Source organism: Ammodytes marinus (genome assembly GCF_949987685.1).
Source record: "Ammodytes marinus genome assembly, chromosome: 14".
In the NCBI taxonomy this organism is placed as follows: domain Eukaryota; kingdom Metazoa; phylum Chordata; class Actinopteri; order Uranoscopiformes; family Ammodytidae; genus Ammodytes; species Ammodytes marinus.
Window position 1 is genome coordinate 21,738,975 of NC_137218.1, and position 19,092 is coordinate 21,758,066.

The 19,092-nt window shown below is 39.3% G+C and overlaps 3 protein-coding genes across 3 annotated transcripts; 2 read left to right on the top strand and 1 right to left on the bottom strand.

Moving 5' to 3' along the window:
• The first annotated feature begins 767 nt into the window (after nt 1-767).
• On the top strand, nt 768-3,881 carry prdx5 (peroxiredoxin 5). Its single transcript, XM_080040644.1, has 6 exons — nt 768-1,082; nt 2,053-2,187; nt 2,290-2,421; nt 2,896-2,934; nt 3,016-3,080; nt 3,517-3,881. Exons 1-6 carry the CDS (start codon nt 987-989, stop codon nt 3,620-3,622), a joined length of 573 nt encoding a protein of 190 aa, XP_079896770.1. The 5' UTR covers nt 768-986; the 3' UTR covers nt 3,623-3,881.
• A 1,161-nt stretch (nt 3,882-5,042) lies between these two features.
• banf1 (barrier to autointegration nuclear assembly factor 1) lies at nt 5,043-8,971 on the top strand. The gene is made up of 3 exons (XM_080041680.1): nt 5,043-5,164; nt 6,175-6,339; nt 7,419-8,971. Exons 2-3 carry the CDS (start codon nt 6,214-6,216, stop codon nt 7,563-7,565), a joined length of 273 nt encoding a protein of 90 aa, XP_079897806.1. The 5' UTR covers nt 5,043-5,164; nt 6,175-6,213; the 3' UTR covers nt 7,566-8,971.
• Nucleotides 8,972-10,670: 1,699 nt separating this feature from the next.
• On the bottom strand, nt 10,671-13,317 carry gng3 (guanine nucleotide binding protein (G protein), gamma 3; the record flags this gene model as incomplete). Its single annotated transcript, XM_080040554.1, has 2 exons — nt 10,671-10,799; nt 13,219-13,317. 2 exons carry the CDS (start codon nt 13,315-13,317, stop codon nt 10,671-10,673), a joined length of 228 nt encoding a protein of 75 aa, XP_079896680.1.
• Between the last annotated feature and the right edge of the window lie 5,775 nt (nt 13,318-19,092).

Here is a 19,092-nt window from a genome sequence, read left to right on the forward strand (position 1 = left end):
TCATTGGCCTCATCTCTCCCTGTGTATATGTATGTATGTGCATTTGTGTGTGTGTGTGTGTGTGTGTGTGTGTGCTAGTTAGATGGGGACAGTGTGATAAAGACACCTTCTTGATTAATATTTATGACCATGCAGTGCAACTGATGATGAGAGACAGTCCTTCAAAGGTTGAGCAATTCAGTATACGTAAATGCTTTGACGGACATCATTCAGTAACTGAGCATGGGAAATAAATACTTATTAAAAGAATACAACTTAATATGGTTGTTGACCATACTAGCTGGGTTTCCATCACCATGTAGACATGTTCCTTCCCTCCATGCGTTTGTGTGTTAACCTCTGTTTAGTGAATACAGATTTGGAAGCTTTCCCCTCTGGTGACATTATCCTGCCAAATCTGTGTAGTATTACTAATGAATGAGATTGGGCTTAGGTATTAAACATGCTCGAAATAAACCAATAAAGGACGTGCAACTAGCACTAGCTTTAAAATAGCTAGACAGTAATATAAACAATAGGTTTCTATTTTTCATTTACTCCACCTTTGAGTAGCTTACCATTGCTTTATACTTAATAAATAAATAAAATATTAGCTTAATAGATATAGGAGCCATGAAAAGTTAATTTTCTTTAACATAACTCTCGTCAACCTGCTGCTTTCAAATACAATAAAATAAACGTATTAGCTTCGGTGTTTCAATCAGTCTTGGCAAGTACTACAGTAGGCAGTAGACATATGGCTTCTAGCTAGCAGATGGCGCAGTAAAAAAAGATTTAGCAGGCCCAAATCTGGAACCTAGGTAAGGTTAAGTCCCCACAGCCAAACTCAAAGTGGGACTAGCATTGTAGTTAAGTTAGAGTGACAGTACCGCTAAAGTCAGGTAGAGGTGTGTCCGAGAGAGCAGGAACGCAGTACACAGCGCACCGTGTCCCAGAGCTACCGTGACCCGTTACTTAAAGCTAGCCAGTTAAACAGCGGGGCAACAATGCACTCTATCACAGCCACTGTCAACCGGAGCAGCCGTGTCGTCCAGCGCGTGAGGCTGATACACTCTTCTTCTGTCGCTAAAATGCCGATTCAGGTGAGACTCGCGTGCGTTTAGCTGACTTTAGCTGTTTGTGCTACACTGGTTCATGCTAAAATACGGTTGGCCGTGTATTTTGCTGTGAATTAAGTCCTATTGACCCCTGGCTAGGCAACATCATTTTCTCTGGAGCTCACCGTGCTAACTGTCCCTCTGTAAACCCTGCGTCGGGTCGCCATGACAGCTTGTAGAGATGTTTGTCCTTTCGGTACTACTGTACCGTAGGATACTGTACCTGCAGCTTCCTCGACACCTGCTGGGCTGCATTTGAATGTAGCACAATGCTGCAAACTTGGCAAAGATTACACAACTGTGGTCTGGCTGCCCCAGTGCCCGTTAACTATGGCAACTCGGACACTGATAATATGTAGCCTAGCCTGTGTAGTTACAATTAAACTGCCTTAGTTTCTCTGTTGCATAGGTTCTGTTAATTTAGTCTAGATGTGTAAGCTAAGCATAAACGTATAACTATGTACATTGCAGAATGAGGTCAAGTTACAGCCAATGATATGTCATTGTGCCTGCATTTCACAGCTGCGCACAAATATTTCGATATTAAAATATATGTGGCGGCATAGCATTGTTATAGTTTAATGATCATGTTTGAGAGGTTGTCTAAAATATTCTGAAGTACTCAGATAACGTGTGTCATTAATGTCAGTGTTATATTTAGTTCAGGCATTCGGCCATTTTAACGAGTCCCACAGTTGTATGTGGTGGTTTGTCGCCCCCCAGTGGCCACCAGCATAAGAGCGCGTGTATTACTATTTAAATAATCTACTCTTCATCATTCTCCAGACCACCAGGCTACAATTCAGGGGTTCCTCAGAGGCCTACTTATAGACTGGTTTATTTGAACACCCCCTACATCTTTTTTATATTACATATATGTGTTGTGCATATCGTCCCTATTTATTTAACAACTATGAACATTGGTTAAAATGGCTTCTCAATCCCAAATCACCAGGTTGGTCAACAACTCCCTGCAGTGGAGGTCCAGGAGGGAGAGCCAGGAAATAAGGTGTCTATGGATCAGCTCTTCAAGGGGAAGAAGGGAGTCCTGTTTGCTGTACCTGGAGCTTTTACTCCCGGTTGTTCCAAGGTTTGAGTCAACAATCTCATATTTTTTTTTGCTGTTGTTGCTGCATCTAGTGCACAATCCTCTTTGCATTAGCTCATACTGTATTTCTCTCGTTGCTTTCAGACCCATCTCCCAGGTTTTGTGCAGCAGGCAGCGGACCTGAAGGGCAAAGGCATACAGGAGGTCGCTTGCATTTCAGTCAATGACGCGTTTGTCATGGCTGCATGGGGAAAGGAGCATGGAACAGATGGCAAGGTTTGAATTCAATTTTTTTTTCTGCGTGTTGTGAGCAATTTCAATTTCTGTGACAACCTGCACCAAGACAAACTGTGATAGAAGCTGAGATCATGATGTCATCATTTAGAGGATTACAATATTATTAATCTCAGATGTTAAAAAGTGGTGGCCAATCCTGTCAGATAGATTCTATTGGTAAAAGTAAATGCTTGTCATGACTATATTACACTGGGCAAGGTGCACAATATAGGCTTTTAGGAATCTTAAGTAACTGCACTCGCAACATTTTGGTCCATCTCTAACCAGTAGCTGTTAAGATAAGATGATCCCTCTTCATGTGTTGTCTGGTCACTGATAATATTCTTGTGTCTTGTAAAGTGAGTGGCCTTGCTTAAGAATAGAGCAGTTGATGACACAGCAGACTTACTTAAACATGAACGAAATGCACAGTGATGTTTTTAATCTTGAGCTTACTGTTATCATCTTCTGCAGGTCCGAATGCTGGCTGATCCCACTGGAGCGTTTACAAAGGTAAAACTAAATTTGCGGGATTTAAATTAAGTTTAATTTGACTGTGTTCTGAACTGTCTTTTTTTTCTGTCCGCCTCTTAGGCAGTTGACCTGTTACTTGACAGTGATCAGATTGTGCAGGTACTTGGGAACAAGCGATCCAAGAGGTAAGACCCATTTCAGTTTTATGATACCAGATCGGTATCATGTGTTAAGATCTTTTTTTTTTTGTTATCACACTTCTTGAAAGAGTAGTTAATGAGTTATAGAGCAAGGGATTTCAAACATTGTCGCAGACATGGAACGTCTTGTTTTTTCTTTCAATTTAACAGGCAAACACCTCTGCCATTAAACTTTCTTGAAGGAGCAGAGCTTGATGATTGCATCATAATTTATAGAATTATACTCCGAAAACCACAAATACTAGACATGATTTCATTTTCATGACACATTTCACTCTTTTCAGTACAAACATATTCACTGTATTTTTGTTTGTTGAAAAATGTTTTCAATGTGCTTACTTAACCTAATATATAAAGTAGGTGCAGCCGAGTCAGTGTGTTCTTGGCTATAAATCTGCCTGTATTTTCTCCTGTGTTTCAGATATGCTATGTTGGTAGATGATGGAGTTGTGAAGAAGATCAGCGTGGAGCCAGATGGCACCGGTCTGACCTGCAGCCTGGCCTCTAGTGTCCTGTCTGACCTGTAGGCTTATGTAGAGCTCCTGAAACCAAAATGCAAACACTGAGTTACTGTAACAGTTGCACTAACAAATCCCAGTACCAACCTGTTCAAACTTGTTCCTTTTCCCAAATACTGATACCTATGTCAGATGGATGCCAATGTCAAAAACCAAGCCAGAAGGTTAATAATGCGCACAACTATGATAGAAATGGCATTGGCAATCCAAAGGAACCTGCATCATCCTCTGTATACTGTCACTTGTGAATAAATAAAGTCACCCGCAGAGCAATAATCACTGTTTTCCTGGTCTGTTCATGATACAAGTTGTTTTGTTTGTGTAATAAAAAATCCTGCAGCTATGTATAGTAAACGGTGCTAGATGACAAAATTCACAATTTCATAATAATTTCCTGATTAAAAATACTAACAAAACATTTCTACTCAAGGTAGGCATGCAGAGTATGCATCCATTTGAACATGAAGTGACAACGGACAGACAAGTTTAAAACCATCTTACACACACGCATGCAAACTCCTTAACTTTCAGAAGGGGTCAATGTTTTGATTGATACAAACTATCAGTATGCACTTATTTGTGAATCTGCAGTGTATAAAGAAGGCTATCTATGTCTTGTTGCCTTTTTCAACATAGTTAAGATCATTTTATTTATCTTGTCACAGATCTGCACGGACATTTGAAAGATCAGTGGCTAAGAAAGGAACATGAAGATTTGGCCCCTTTTAGAATTCCTGATGCTGCTTTTCACACATATCTGCAAATATGTATGTTATGGGACCATTTTATAGATTTGACCTTTACTCAAATGGCCAATGTGGGTTGGAAGCTGTTATTTTGCTTAGTATAATATAGTTATAGGTTGCTACTGTATAACATTTCATCAACATTGTTTTCAATTACCCAATATAACACAGAATCAGAATTATGTTTATTGCCAAGTTAGTCAATTTGCATTGTCCTGTTTGTACACACAATAAGCAGATAAGTTAAACCAAGTTAAGAATATAAATAGTTCTATTTATATTCTTAACTTGGTAACATAAAATGAACAACAAAAATATGATTAAAAAAATATGTGCAACAATCTGTTCAAGATGAAAAGCAACTATGCAGGAGTAGGCAGAATGATAAAAAATGTGACAATGATCACAGTATACAGTGTATGATCACAGTAGTAAACATTGACTCACATTAACTGTTAGTCAAGAACTCACTTGTTACTTGTATTGCATGCAACACATTCATGACATAAGCATAAGGCTGGATCAAAGCTAGGCTATCTATCATTACTAGGATGCATTATCAGGAGAAGTCATAATGTGCGCCTGTCAAGTCGAAAAGTAGTAAGTTACATTGCACTGTACGGGCTGGTCTTTATCCTGTAAGTCAATGATCATGGGGAAATAAATCGACACTCCACCATGGACGTAAAGGCGCAAGAGGCGAGCGCGTTGCATTGTGGTCGCCGGTGCCCGGGCAGATAGAAACAGAAACCAAACGACTCTCGATCAAACTACAGCGATATTCCCCTGGGTAGGACATTCAAATGTAAGTTAATATACATAGCCATAATGGTATGTGCCCGCCGTTGCTAAGATAAGCAGTAAGTAAAAAGGTAGCATAGGACAATATACATTTTTGTTATTAGCTTTCTCCCTTTGAAGCAGATTTGAAGGCGCGTAAATTCTGAGCTACCAACCCCCTGGCCTCGCGCGCTAACTTCATCGTCTGCTGTTGTACGTCGAGGATAGTTTGAGGATCACGTAATGTTTAAAAACAGAACACCCCCTGGTAACAACAAGCTTTGGCGAGTCGTAGAGTGGGATGGAGCTAGGTCCATGGGATGTAGTCTTATCAGAGTCTGAACCTAGTAAAAGTTAGCTTGTTGTGCTAAAACTGTTAGCACTGAGATGTATTGCGCGCGCAATTCAACACAGGAACTGCACTGCATTGTTGTTGGACATTATATCAGTTAGTGTAAACATACATATCGGACTGTTTGAATACTGAGCTAACATTATCGAAATAATGGCCCTATTAGTGGAACCTTTGGAAAGCACGCTAGTAGCTAGGCCTTCGATACCACTGCAAATAACACTTCCACTTGTAGGTAGCAACGCATGTTAAGTCAACACTGAAGTATTTTTCAATCTGTGTTACCACATTACTTTTGATATGGTCTTATATCAATTTGCAGTCTTAGTACAGTATTTGTATAATGCTCCTGAATAAACACAGGACACCCACTATTTTTTTTAAAGGCATGATGGCATCAGAAGGGATATGGCAGACCACTAGCAGGAACTATATCGCCTGTCTGATGATGAATAATCTGATGTGGTATTTAAATACTTTCAACTGAGAGCTACTGGGGGAGTTTAACCCTGCACTGTTAGTACTATCTTCCCCATATTCAGGAAACAAGTAAAAGTACTAAAATAATAAGGAAGCGGTAAACAAATGGTTGTAAGATTAGGGACATTTTAGAGGTTTGTTGGATCTCTTCTGTTGCATGTATTTAATCGAGTTTAATGTCCATTTTTGTCTTTACGTTACAGTTCAGTAGCTGGTGATCTGTTACCACCCACAAAGCAGCTATGTCGTCGACATCCCAAAAACATAAGGACTTTGTGGCCGAGCCCATGGGTGAGAAGCCTGTGAATGCTCTGGCAGGCATTGGAGAGGTCCTCGGCAAAAGACTGGAGGAGAAGGGTTTTGACAAGGTACCAGAGATTAGATTTATTTAACTCCTTAATGCAATATTTACGTGTTCAGAATGCACCCTACATATAAAAAGTTCAGAGTTCCTTTTAGATGATAACCGCTTATAAAATTGTCATTGTGGTTACGTAATTGTTTTGTGTTTGGATTGCCACATTCATCATAGTTACCTTACTCTCTGTCACATCTAGTTTTATGTTGTAAAATTCCACTTGCAAAACATTGTGTAAAAACAGAAGTTTGTGTTTCTGAGTACAAACCAGAAAGACAGACATTTCTGCAATTACAGTGACTTTAACGTTGGCCTAGTTCCGTGGTTCTCAATAATTTTCTGTCATGCCCCCCCTAGGGGACAGAAATGTTCGCGCCCCCCCCCCCCCCCCCCCCCCAGGGGACAGAAATTTTTGCGCCCCCTCCCCTAAATTGAAATACTATTGAGAACCTGCTAATATTTATTTATTTATCTGTACAAAACCACTGTATAAGTTTCTGGCACGAGCATTCTGCATACAATCACCTTATTATCAAATTAGATAACAAAAATGAGCTGAGATAACTTCTGCAGCAAAACAATTCAAAGTGCAGTTTATTAGCTCAATCTGTAACATTTAAACAAGACTGCTCAGTCTGTGTGAATCTCAGGACAGAGAAACAAGAGCAAATGATTCACTGAGGTTTGCATTTCATTCAAAACCTTTTTAAACTGTAAACATAGTTAAGGTGGTGTTTTTTATTATTATATGCCAAAAGGCCTTCTGTGATGTGATAACCAATAATTCATTAATGTTTTTATTAGTCTACTTGCTTGATTTCTTTTTAAATAGCCTACAAAGACACATGTGGACATTTATTTACTGCAAATCGTGGCCTTTCGCGCGGATATGACCATACACAAGCACACATCGCGCATGCTAGCAAAAAAAATATATATATATAAAATTGTCAGTTGGAAATCAAGGCAGACAAACCTTCTGTGTTGTTTTTCAGCTGATTTGACAACAGAGTCGTTGATGTGTGAAATCCTTTTGATGGTTGTATTCCTGTCTGATGTCCTGTTGTATGTCCATCTCCACCTCTACAGGCATACGTTGTCCTTGGGCAGTTCTTAGTGCTAAAGAAGGACGAGGAGCTTTTCCGGGACTGGCTGAAGGACACTTGTTCGGCAAATGTCAAGCAACAAGGCGACTGCTTCGGCTGTCTTAAAGAATGGTGTGACGCCTTCCTATAAAGCATTCGCTCACCGTTTTCTACTTCTAAAGTCCAAACTTTACATTACCTCTTCGGTGATCTGGCTACATTTCAGCTACACCATATATATCAACTGTCACTGAGCACACTGAAGTTTATTGTAGTCGGTTTGTTTTTAAATTATATACTTAAAGCTGTTGGTGTATATCGGAAACCCCTAAAGTTCCAAATAGAATTCACTCATGCCCTTCTCATGGTCTTGGGAGAGAGTTGGAGACTATTCATCTAGACCTACTTGTCATTCTTTTAAATGGCTAGATTGGGTGTATGATCACAATATGCAACAATTCTGACTTCCTGTGTTGTTTACTCACTGTCAGCAGCTGTTTTTATTGTGGACATTTTGACTTGGCAAAGTAGTTTTTATGTTCAAACCTTTTGCCTGCAGTTAAGCAAAAAAAAATTCATTGTGCTTTGCGACAATTTACACTTTACAATCTAGAATAATATTTTTTACTCACTTACATCTTGCCCCGTTTGCCGTATTTAAAAAAAAAACATTGGAAAGTTGATGTAAGCTAATCCTGTCACAGTTTAGCATCATGTAGCTATGTATGTCTACCAACAATATGTAAGCGATTTCTTAAAGAGGTCCTTTGTCTGTTTGAAGTGTCTTGCAGATGATATAGATGACTTTGTGTGACAGACAAAAACTAAACCTTAAAACTAATGTGACACTGGTTTTAGCAGAGAAGTTTTTTCTATATTTTCTTTTTTTAACAAAACCTTTTAAACTTTTGATTGTGCAAATGGGGAAGCAACGTGGGCCTGACCCCCAATGTTCGCTCTGCCCAAAGCTCGTTTGAATCAAAGATGGATATGTATGTAAATAAAGATGCAGATGCAAAAAACTTCAACGCAGTTTAAAATGTCTCTGTCTATTGCTCATGAGTGGGCTTCAGCCTTTACATTAATGAATTAACTTATACCTTGTTTGTTCAACAATAGTTGAGGCTTAAGTATTTGACATGCTTTACTCCTATGGTAGAATGTATTGGAAGCCTCAATAGAAGATGACCTTATTTCTTCATTCTACGAATCAAAAACCCAACAATAGGCAAAACCATGCCTACAGGTCACAACCGGGTACGTGACTTTGTCTTGTTATAGCCTCGGCACTTGTTTAACACTAATCTTAGTTTACAGTAGCTTTAAATAAAGATGGATTACCACCTTTATTATGTATTTGGCCACACCAACCTGACTGATTTAGGTCACATCTACATAACTGAGCTTGACCTTTTCTTTGACTGTCTTTCTGAACATGATATGCCTCAATGCATGCTAGTTCAAAGGAGCTATACCATTCTGCAGTAGTGCATGTCCAGGCTGTTTGACTAGGGGGGCTATGTTTGCATTTGACCTTAAAAACTTAAGCTTTTCTATTGCTGTCATTATTGATAAATAAAAGTCGAGTACAATTTTTGGACATATCTGTTTTTCTTTTTACATTTTCACTAAACATTTAATCTTTATAAAATAAAATCACAAGTGAAAGAATTTTTCATAAGAGGTTTTATTTCTTATTTATTTCCATGGTAACTTGTTCCACCAAAGCCCAAAACTTGATGTCTGCAAGATATTGAAAATACACTAATTCAAAACCGGTTGAAATGGTCCAGAGCAAGGGGAGAGGGGTGGAGGTCAAATAGGCCAAGAAGGAGCTCATGTGATGGGATCAAGCTTGAGGGATATTATTAGTTAACAGAGCTTAACAGCTGCCTGAAATGTAGATGGTGAAAGTGAAAGCCTTTTACTGAAATTGGAATTCCCATGTCATTCCCATGGTTGCTCACATGGATGAGTGGAGGTGCTAAAGCTGTTCCTTTTCCTGTGAAGGACCCCTCTGCTCTGGGTAACCTCATGGACCTGATTGGTTAAAATGACGATGTACACCTGTCTTTTTAAAAGCGCAATAGAACGGCTGTATTTGTTTTTGCCATATAAAAAAGTTAATGTGTCACACCTAATCAAGTAGCTAATTTCCTTTCATGGCTTGGATTATATATTGAATGTCCATAACTCCTGGATTAAAAAAATTAAAGAGAGGAGGGATATGAGGGTCTGCTATTAATAATAATAATAATAATAATAATAATAATAATATTTTTTATTTATATAGTGCTCTTCTCTCACTCAGAGTGCTATTGATCAGATACTCAAGAGTTGTTGCTTAAGTTACACAGTAGCACCTAGGCACACACACACACGTCCATATTCACACTACAGCAGCAGACACGCACTATAGAAATGAGCAAGAAGATACAATCTTAATAAAAACTTTTGAAATAATTTTTATAATGTGATTTATAATCCACTAATAAACAGCCGATGTCCTCTGTTGATACAATTAACTGCCAAAACAGGAAACGCCCATGTGAACGTGGAATAGAAGATACTAGGTGATATGCAGCCCAAAAGGACAACGTTAAATCTTGGAGGATCTGAAAAAGGCTGTTATTCCCCTCCATCCACACAAGCAGTCACCAAGTGGAAACGCTGTCAGTTATGGGAGATGTCACACTGAATAACCTAACATAGGCTTGTCTTTTTTTCTCAGTTGCTAGATCTCAAAAGTTATTGATCATTCCTATGTGGAGCCCTGACCTATCAGAGCAGCATCTGAGACATGTAGCACCATCACAACACAAAGACCTTATGTGGGAATATAGCATTTCCCAGTTCATAGTATTTAAATGCTGCAGAATCCTTGTGATGATGCTCACACCGTTTCTTTTATGGCAGTTACTGTTACCTGTAATATTATATATGAGCATGAAATGTTTTTTTCAACCACATGATACCTGTTGTATTTCTCTTCTTTAGTCTTGATTTTGATAACTATTGATAGAATGTCAAGATGTAGTTGTTACTCTAACACGGAGACAGACGTTAGCAGTTAAAGAATTAGGTTCTAGGCATTTCTTTTGTAGTTAATTATGTACTGTACATCGGCAGCTTTTTATGCAAGGTTACTATAATACATTGATGTCTTATTAAGATTGGAAGTACATGTACACACTGTACATAGATTGTACATACTGTACAGTTGTACTTTTAAATCACAACCATCCCTGATCGGTGCTCAAAGCAGAGCGCAGAAGAACTTCTTCTCTCTGAAGGGGTTCTCTGAGGTGGGCACGGGGGAGATCAGGGGGTCGTCACAGGAGTGTGCGTCGCAGTATGCCATCAAGTCAGCCGCTGCCTTTGATACCTAGGGATGGACACAATAGATGATACTCTTATAGTCAGTCAATTACACTACTGAAGTGAAAATTAAAGGTTGTCCTTAAACTACACAAACATATCAGTCAGAGGTTGTGGTGCATTTAGAGACTAAAGGAAATTAAAGTTTGAATTTAAATGCATTAAAAAAGATTTACTTAAAGTACTATTTCATAAAGTCAACCGTTTCTTTCCTCATTTTATGGAGACATGTGCATGTTTGAAACCCTCAACTTGGCTGCTTTTGTATCATGAAGTATAACTAGGTTATGAATATGATAGGCTGTTTTTAATTCAGTATGTACTTAAAATGTTTGGATTTGTATTTTTCATTCAGTTTTGTCCACTTTTTCATTTCTATTGTCCTAGGTGTGGGATGCATTGAAGGTAAAGTTGTTTATTTAGCTGCAGACTGAAAACACCAACAGTGTTACATGAAGACCTCCAGTGTCTTGTCTGACAGCTCTGCAGAATATCGTTTTCTCAGCATGTTTTTCTGAAAAACTCAACGATATCAATCAAATCCAAACCTTAGGTAAAGCTGGGCGTTTAAAAAAAGTGTCTTGTCGAAGAAAATACAAATGGGTATAGCTTTGTATTGGGTATACTATAAATAACACAGGAGAAATAAAACATGAGCACAAAAATATGAAATACAGAATCAATAGCCTTGGAAAACAGATAATATTAACTTTAATTGGTACATCTTTAATTTACTCAATTAAATGAAAAATTTAAGAAATGTGTAAATATGTATAAATGTTAAAACAAAAAATTTGGATTTTAAATAAAATCCTAATTTTTCTTAATAGAATTATATCTACATGATTTTTAAAGGTTCACATTAGGTAGCTAAACATGTTTTGGCTGCATATATTTTCATTTAATTTTTGAAAGATTACTACTTTCACTTGTAGCGTGGGCTTGTCCCCAAATTAAATTGTAACACTGATGACACGTTCCTTTTAAAGAGGCAAGGTAGAGGAACATGACAGAATATGGAAACTCTGATAGGAAACATGTAAGTGCATTTGTGAAGGTCATGGTGCCTTGACTCATCTGCAAAAGAGTTTGGATGACCATCCTGTGTCAAAATCCATCACTGCTGCGTTTTCAACCTTGATTTAAGCTTTTCTTTGTACAGATCACCCCACTGCAAGGTCAAACTTTATATTTTTTTAGTTTGCGCATCTTTATTAATCATCTAATACCAGTGTGGAAGCCTTATGATTTGTTTGGTGATGTTCTTGTCCTACTGCAACATTGGAACACATCACATGAGATTACAGTTTTGATTGAAAAGGTGGAGTCAGCGATTCTGGAGATCGCTTGCTGTCAAAATCACTTTTTTTCAAAATCAGTAATATCTCCTCACGATCTGTTACCTTATCCTTACTGTGTTTGTGTGCTGAAATATCTGGTGTTAATGCACAGCCTCTGTAAACTGGTAGGCCTATGTTAAAAAGGGTATGTAAACAAAAGGGGGCCACCGTAGCTAGCGACATGCCTGTTTACAGAGCCTAGGCAGTTTTTTAACACCAGATTCTTTTTCAGACACAGTATGGACATTTAGTAGCCTGGTGCTACCAGACCATCGTACTTCATTTAATTTGTACAGAAGGTCTGGAACTGCTCTATTTGGCAAACGTTCACTCACTTGGAGGCGGGTGTCTGTTGAAGTTTAAAACTATTGGACCTGCCCAGTGCCACTCTGGATCAGCCAACCAATCGCATAACGTTTGGTCGTGACGTATGTCATGAGCCGGCTTCTGACGGTGCGTTCCAGTTGTACTGGGAACTCGGAAATGTCCGACTTATCTCACTGTAGTCTATGGATCTACCGGTACCCGGCAACGGTAACTTGCTAGAGCCTAACGTTTAGTTATTTGGATGAGAAAGGTTGTAGGCGTCCATACTTTCCCGAGCAGATGCACTGGAGCACAGACAGGTCGGAACTCGGAACTACCAAGTCGGACATTTCCGAGTTCCGAGTATAAAGGAACGCAGCATTCAACTGAAACTGGAGCGCGACTTCGACGTCATCGTTCTCAGCCACTCGCTCTGTTCGCTGATTGGACACTCAGAAATCTGTTCGAGCAGGATCCCATATACACCCCAGCCCCTTTATATGTCCATGCCCCAGACTGACTACTGAAGGGAAAATGAAATTTGGGCGGAAGTAGGTAGGCGGGCGGACCCAGGCTAGACATTTAGGGGATCGTGAGGAGATATTCACTGATATTGACAAAAAGTGACAATAAGCGTTCTCTAGAATCACTGACTCCACCTTTAATCCATTTGTATTGGGTTTACTTCAAATTTTTCCCTTTTGCGTCATCATATGCGTTTCAGTGCATTTCACCATCATGCTTCACTCGTGACTCTGAGGACGTCCAGCTGCTCTTTACCTTTATCCTGCCAAAGCTGGCCTCTATCTTCAGCTGCTCCACCAGCTTCCTGGCCTGACCAACACTCATGCTGCTGTTCACTGGGGTGTCTGCTTTCATCCTTCAGACACAAACACAGCAACAATAGGGCTTCATGGGTTTGAATCGGAATAGAATTGACATATTATGTACATTTTTGCATTTGTTTTGTTATATATTTGCTTGAATTAGTTTTGCTATGGTCGATTCTACACAATATATATTTTTTATTTTTAAATAATGTTAATAAGTTACAATACATTATTGAGGAAATGTCCTGTTCACACAGCACATTCAATACAGGTGTGTGAATAGGGAAATTAGGTTTAAATACACATAATTGGTTTATCAATGGAACTACATGTGTCAACTGAGATTTCTAAGACGTATATGTGACATAGCATTATTATGTAATTTATGATTAAAGCTATAACATTAGTCTTATATTGCATATCAATTGTTTTTTTGCAGCAAAGCAAGCATGAAACCAGCCAGTCTCCAATATTGAAGTTTAGATATCAGTCAATACTTTGCACAGAACTGGAAAAGCTGCTTCATTATGTCATCTTAAATGACAACAAAAAGCATATATATTTTATTCAAATGCAAACCAGATGTGTAAACTGGGCCAAATGGTCATGCTACTCACCGTGGCCCACAGATCCCCCCACTGTACGAGCAAGAATGCCCACAGAAATATCAAATGTAGCATGGAAATAAGAACTGCAGACACACAGATTTTTATGAAATCATATTTAAAACAAATATGGACACATGCCTGACAAAGATATGTAGCATATGGAAAAAAGGATGGATTGTCAACAGGGGGGAGGTATAGGGGGGAAAAAAAGCAGAGCAGCAAAGGAGCGAATGTGTCTGAACCATTCTGGACCTTTCCCCATTGTCTTTTTCCTCCCTCCATACATCCCCTCTATTTCCTCCTTACCCGTATTATATTCCTCTTCAGGTGCAATCTTCCCCCCTCTTCTCTCTCTTGTTTTTTCCTCTCCTCTGTTTTTCTTTGCCTCCCTGTGTCCCTCTGTATAAGCTTATGGTGGTGTCAGTCAGTGCAGCCGGACCCCACCCCTCACAGACAACAGCCTGGATGGTACCCTGCTCTGTAGTCCAGTGCTCTGCTATTCTGCCACAGTGAGCACTAGATTTGTGGTTGGATGGATGGTATCACCCCCCTCCCTTCGGCAGTAAGTGGTACCTGCCAGATGGAGGGAGGATGCTGGCGAAGGTTTCCATATGAGGGTGGATCGTACCATGTCTGTGCATGGGGAAACTGTGGGCAATTGAAAAGCATCTCAGTTTTCAATCTCAGACATGGTATGGTATCATGTTATGTGGTTTGGGTTGTCAGGGCTAAGAGGACCGTATAAACAGCTTAGAAGGTGTAAACTCCAGAGGCTTGAATCATTCGGCTACGTGTCTATGTGCCTTCTGTGATGATGCCCACCCTCTCCTCTGTTGCCATGAGAACCGCTGCAGTCATGGTTGAGTGGTTCACATCACAGTTTAAATTGTGAAATGTCAGCTGGTTTTCAAATGTGACTGTCGCTGTGTGTGTGTGTGTGTGTGTGTGTGCTTAGTTAAGGACACATTAAAATAAAAAATAACAGAACAAGGACAATGAAATATAGGCCTATTGGAAGGAAAAGCAAAGTACCAAACACCCAGTGGAGAAGAGAGAGCCACAGAGTCAAAACAGCTCTTTCCAAGTCGTAATAGCCTAGCAATGGGTTGTATTTATATAAATATTGTTTGTACTGGAGTTAAACCCGACACGTCTCCTACATCGTGGAGATTCACTGGACTCCATCGAAAACAGGCACAAATCAACTGAAGTCTCGACAACGACCCGACGCCATCTTTGCTAAGCTAGTGTTTGCTAATGACGACGTCCCTCACTTCTCTCTGCCGGCGGTGACCAACCTTTTCCCTTTACCATTTCTGGTAGCGAAGTGGCAGTTTCGCGTTCTTGCTTATTTTGTCCTATGGTGCACGCCATAGGCCTACACAATTATCCTAATATAATAGGCCTATGTCTATAATATTAGTAGGCTAATACCAGGCTACATATGATTGAATAACCTACAGTATGTGGGAAGAACATGCGTGAGTGTACACAATGGATATTTAGACTAGGCCTACACTCAAATCAACATTTCTTCTTTTCTTTTTCTTTTGCTTAATTTAACACAATGCCTACTAAAGTCATGGCGAGATGTTTGGTGAGTCAACTAAGCAAATTCCTTTAGTGTTTATTTATATTTGATTGATCCTCCTGAATTCTACTAAAATATGTTAGAAATAGCCCAACAAGAAAAATAAATACTTTTTTTTAAATCTCATTTGTTCAGGACTTTCTTTTATGCATTTAAAATGAATACAAGAGAGCATGAACTGTCCTCTTTTGGCTTATTGTGTCGCAATGACTGATTTCTAACCCTGTCCTGTCAGGGATTGAAGAGTGCACAGCAGTTTATTGGGATGAAAAGCTGCAGTTAAAGGACTCCATCTGCTGGATGATGCATGCAGGTTGGACTGCCTCACTATTCCACATTAAACAACAAGCCTGCTGCTAGGGAACCAGTCGCCAGATGTGTGAACCATCAACTTGAGGTAAATATAAAACCAAATTACCCGACTTCTATAATAAGATGCTTTACAGAAACAGTAGACCATGAAAAATGACAGTAGAATGATCAGGTAGCCTATAAAAACAATGTGAATCAAGCGAACCTCAGCGTCTCTATGTACATTATTAGCCAATGAAGTGTCTTTAATTCTGCTTACAAGTACATTTAAATATGTTATGAACCACGTGTAAATGGTTACACACCTTCCTAGTAGAAAAGAAAAACATACGACCCCTGACTCCACCCATACCACACCTGACTCTATTTTTGAATTTGTTTTCGTGTTTTTCTTTTTCTTTTCTTTTATGTATATTCTATGAAATGTAAAGCGTCTTTGAGTGACCTACAACAAAGCGCTATATAAAACCTATCAATTATTATTATTATTATTATTAAAAGTGAATGTTCACCATTTTGTAAATGTACAATTTCTAAACTGGTCTTCAGCCTACCCAAATACACCCACCATTTAATTCAGCAGGGACTTGGCAGCATTGCTTGTAATTGGACGACCAGTTTACATCCTCATCATGAACCATTTGTTGGGGTCCTGGCACAAACTTGTGACAAACAGTGACAGCAGGTGCAAGCCAGTGCATGACAGCAAGGGCCTGTGTCTAAAATGATCAGCAGATGGTCCACGAGAGCTCCTCTTTCATCTCTGCAGGTGAGGCTCTGTTGTAATCACTGTGAGCGCATGGCATCCAGCAGAAAAGTCATTAAATTATATGCTGCCATAATATCACAGTAAAGCAATGGAAAACTTGTTCATTATTTAATGCAAGAAAAGTAAACTTTGAACTCTGAATGTCTTTCCAAAATAAGAATACAAAATGCTTAATACATACTGTATATCGAGTAATGTTTCTAGCAAAGATTGTAGTTTGAATTTTACGTATTACCTGACCCTGTATGTTTAATTATCTTTTCTACTATAAATATGACAAATGAATAACTTGGCATACTAGCATTTTACTTAATTAAAAATCCTTAATTAAGCTCAACTTAATTACTGTCATGGCTCATTGGAGCCTTACAGGCTGGTGACCTCAAAGCTGAGAAATGGCTTGAGATTTCTCACTTGATTCAGAACATGAGTTTTGGTCTGTGTTGCGGATACAGATTAATACAACAATGTAAATAAAATGTTAGTGTCTAGAAAGTTTGACGTCAGCCAGGCGTCCATTTTACTTATTTGTGTAAGATTGTCATGGGCCTCTCAAACTATTTGCTGTTTCATATAACACTTGCGTGCCTCTGTGAATGCCCGGTTGGCATTTTGATTTGAATCTATGCAGCAGAGAGTGCAGTGCTCTGCCTCGAGCATGATGTCAATAGATATTGAAATAATGTCTGTAAATGATTTTCATTTCAACCCATTTGGGCCATTGATTCCATGATTGGACCCCATTGTGAGCAGACCCTGAAAAGTGTTTCAAGCTCAACAGCATGTGGTTGATATTGAAGAAATACATGCACCATGCATTATCTGTGAGTGTTAATGTACGATGACTAGGGGCTTTTAAACACAGCTGCTGCATTTAAATCTTCCCCAGAATCGAACACGGCCGCTGCAGCCATGGCCACAGTAAAGCGTCCACTATAATAACTATTGGGTGGTTTTCTACATGCAATCATGCAGCAATGGCAGATGAGCTATTGTTTAAAATGCACATTGATTCCCCCAGTGAACTTACTATATACAGTATATACAATATATACAGTATATATATATATATTTTTTTTTAAATATTTATATATATGTACACTTTATAATATTGCTATCTGACATAAAAGATGGTCACAGTGTGGTGTCTGTTATCACTTGATATTTGAGCAAGCTTATTTTCATTAATGCTCAAGCCAGCATGCTCACATTCAATAATATTTACCATCTTGATTAAGCGTGTTAGCATGCTCATCTTTTTAACAAGCAGTACTAGCAATTAGATTTACTGCTGAGGCTGATGGGAATGTCATTAGTTAATCACCAGATATTACAATGGGGAACATGCATGTCTGAACCTAATTCCATGACAATCCATTCCATAGTTGCTGAGACATTGACAGTAACTGTCATGTTCTGTCTTTGTCTTGTCTTGTTTTGTTTTGGTGGTTCCCCGTGTTTCCTGTTTTATTTTGGTATGTCTGTCTTGTTCCTCCCCATGTCCTGTCAAGTTTCCCTCCTGTTTTATTACTGCTCAAATCAAATCAGTTTTATTTGTATAGCCCAATATCACAAATTGACATTTGCCTCAGTGGTCTTTACATTCCATACAATATGATACAATATGACACCTTGCCCTTACACCCTTAGCTCGGCTGAGAAAAAACTCCCAGCAAAACCCTTTACCTGGATTACTGCTACCTCCCCTAATGTGTTACACCTGTCCCTTGTTGTCTACCCTGTCTTGTGTGTGTGTATTTAACTCCCTGTGTGTCATTGTTCCGTGTCTTTGCATTGTACCTGTTGGTGAGTCTGTCCCTGTATGTTCCTGTGTTCCCTGTGCCTTGCCTTTTTACCTTTTTTTTGCCTTTTGGAGTTGCATTTCTGGAAAAAATAAATTACCTTTACTTGAAACGTCCTGCATTTGGGTCCTGCTTGCCTGCCTGTCTGCCTCGCCCGTAACAGTAACTCCAAAAGCCTACATTTTAAGCTCTTGTTGGCGTTAGAGGAAAAGTCAGGGGATCCCCAAAAGTCCTTAGGATCCATCCTCTATGTGTTTACAGCATTCATTGTTGATACATTGCAGTCTGGAATACAGTGGTAGACCAATGGGAAGAGCGTCAAAGGCCAACCCTTAGGAGCATCGCCCCTAGCATGGCTAAAAATGAAAATGGGTTTTTGGTTTTTAACAGGAAAGTTTGAGATTACAAGTGAGAGATTGAGGAGGCATTATGAAACACAAGGCCTCTCACAGTTGAATAGAGTACAGTAGAGTGCTGGCCCACACTGCAGTACTTATTGCCAGGCAGACAGTCAGTTTGTTTTAAATTCTCTCTCTGATTGATCCGCCCCCGGGTGCTCGATCACACAGCTGTGAATCCCAAACCGGCTCTTATGTAAGGATGAGCACAGCAGATCTGGGTGGGGTGATCATCTGAATCCTCTATTGCAATTGGCCGTTTGTATCGACGGCAATGTAACGGCTCGATATTTTCCTAATAGACACTCTCCCGACTTCATTCAGACAGTGCTGGTTAACAGTCG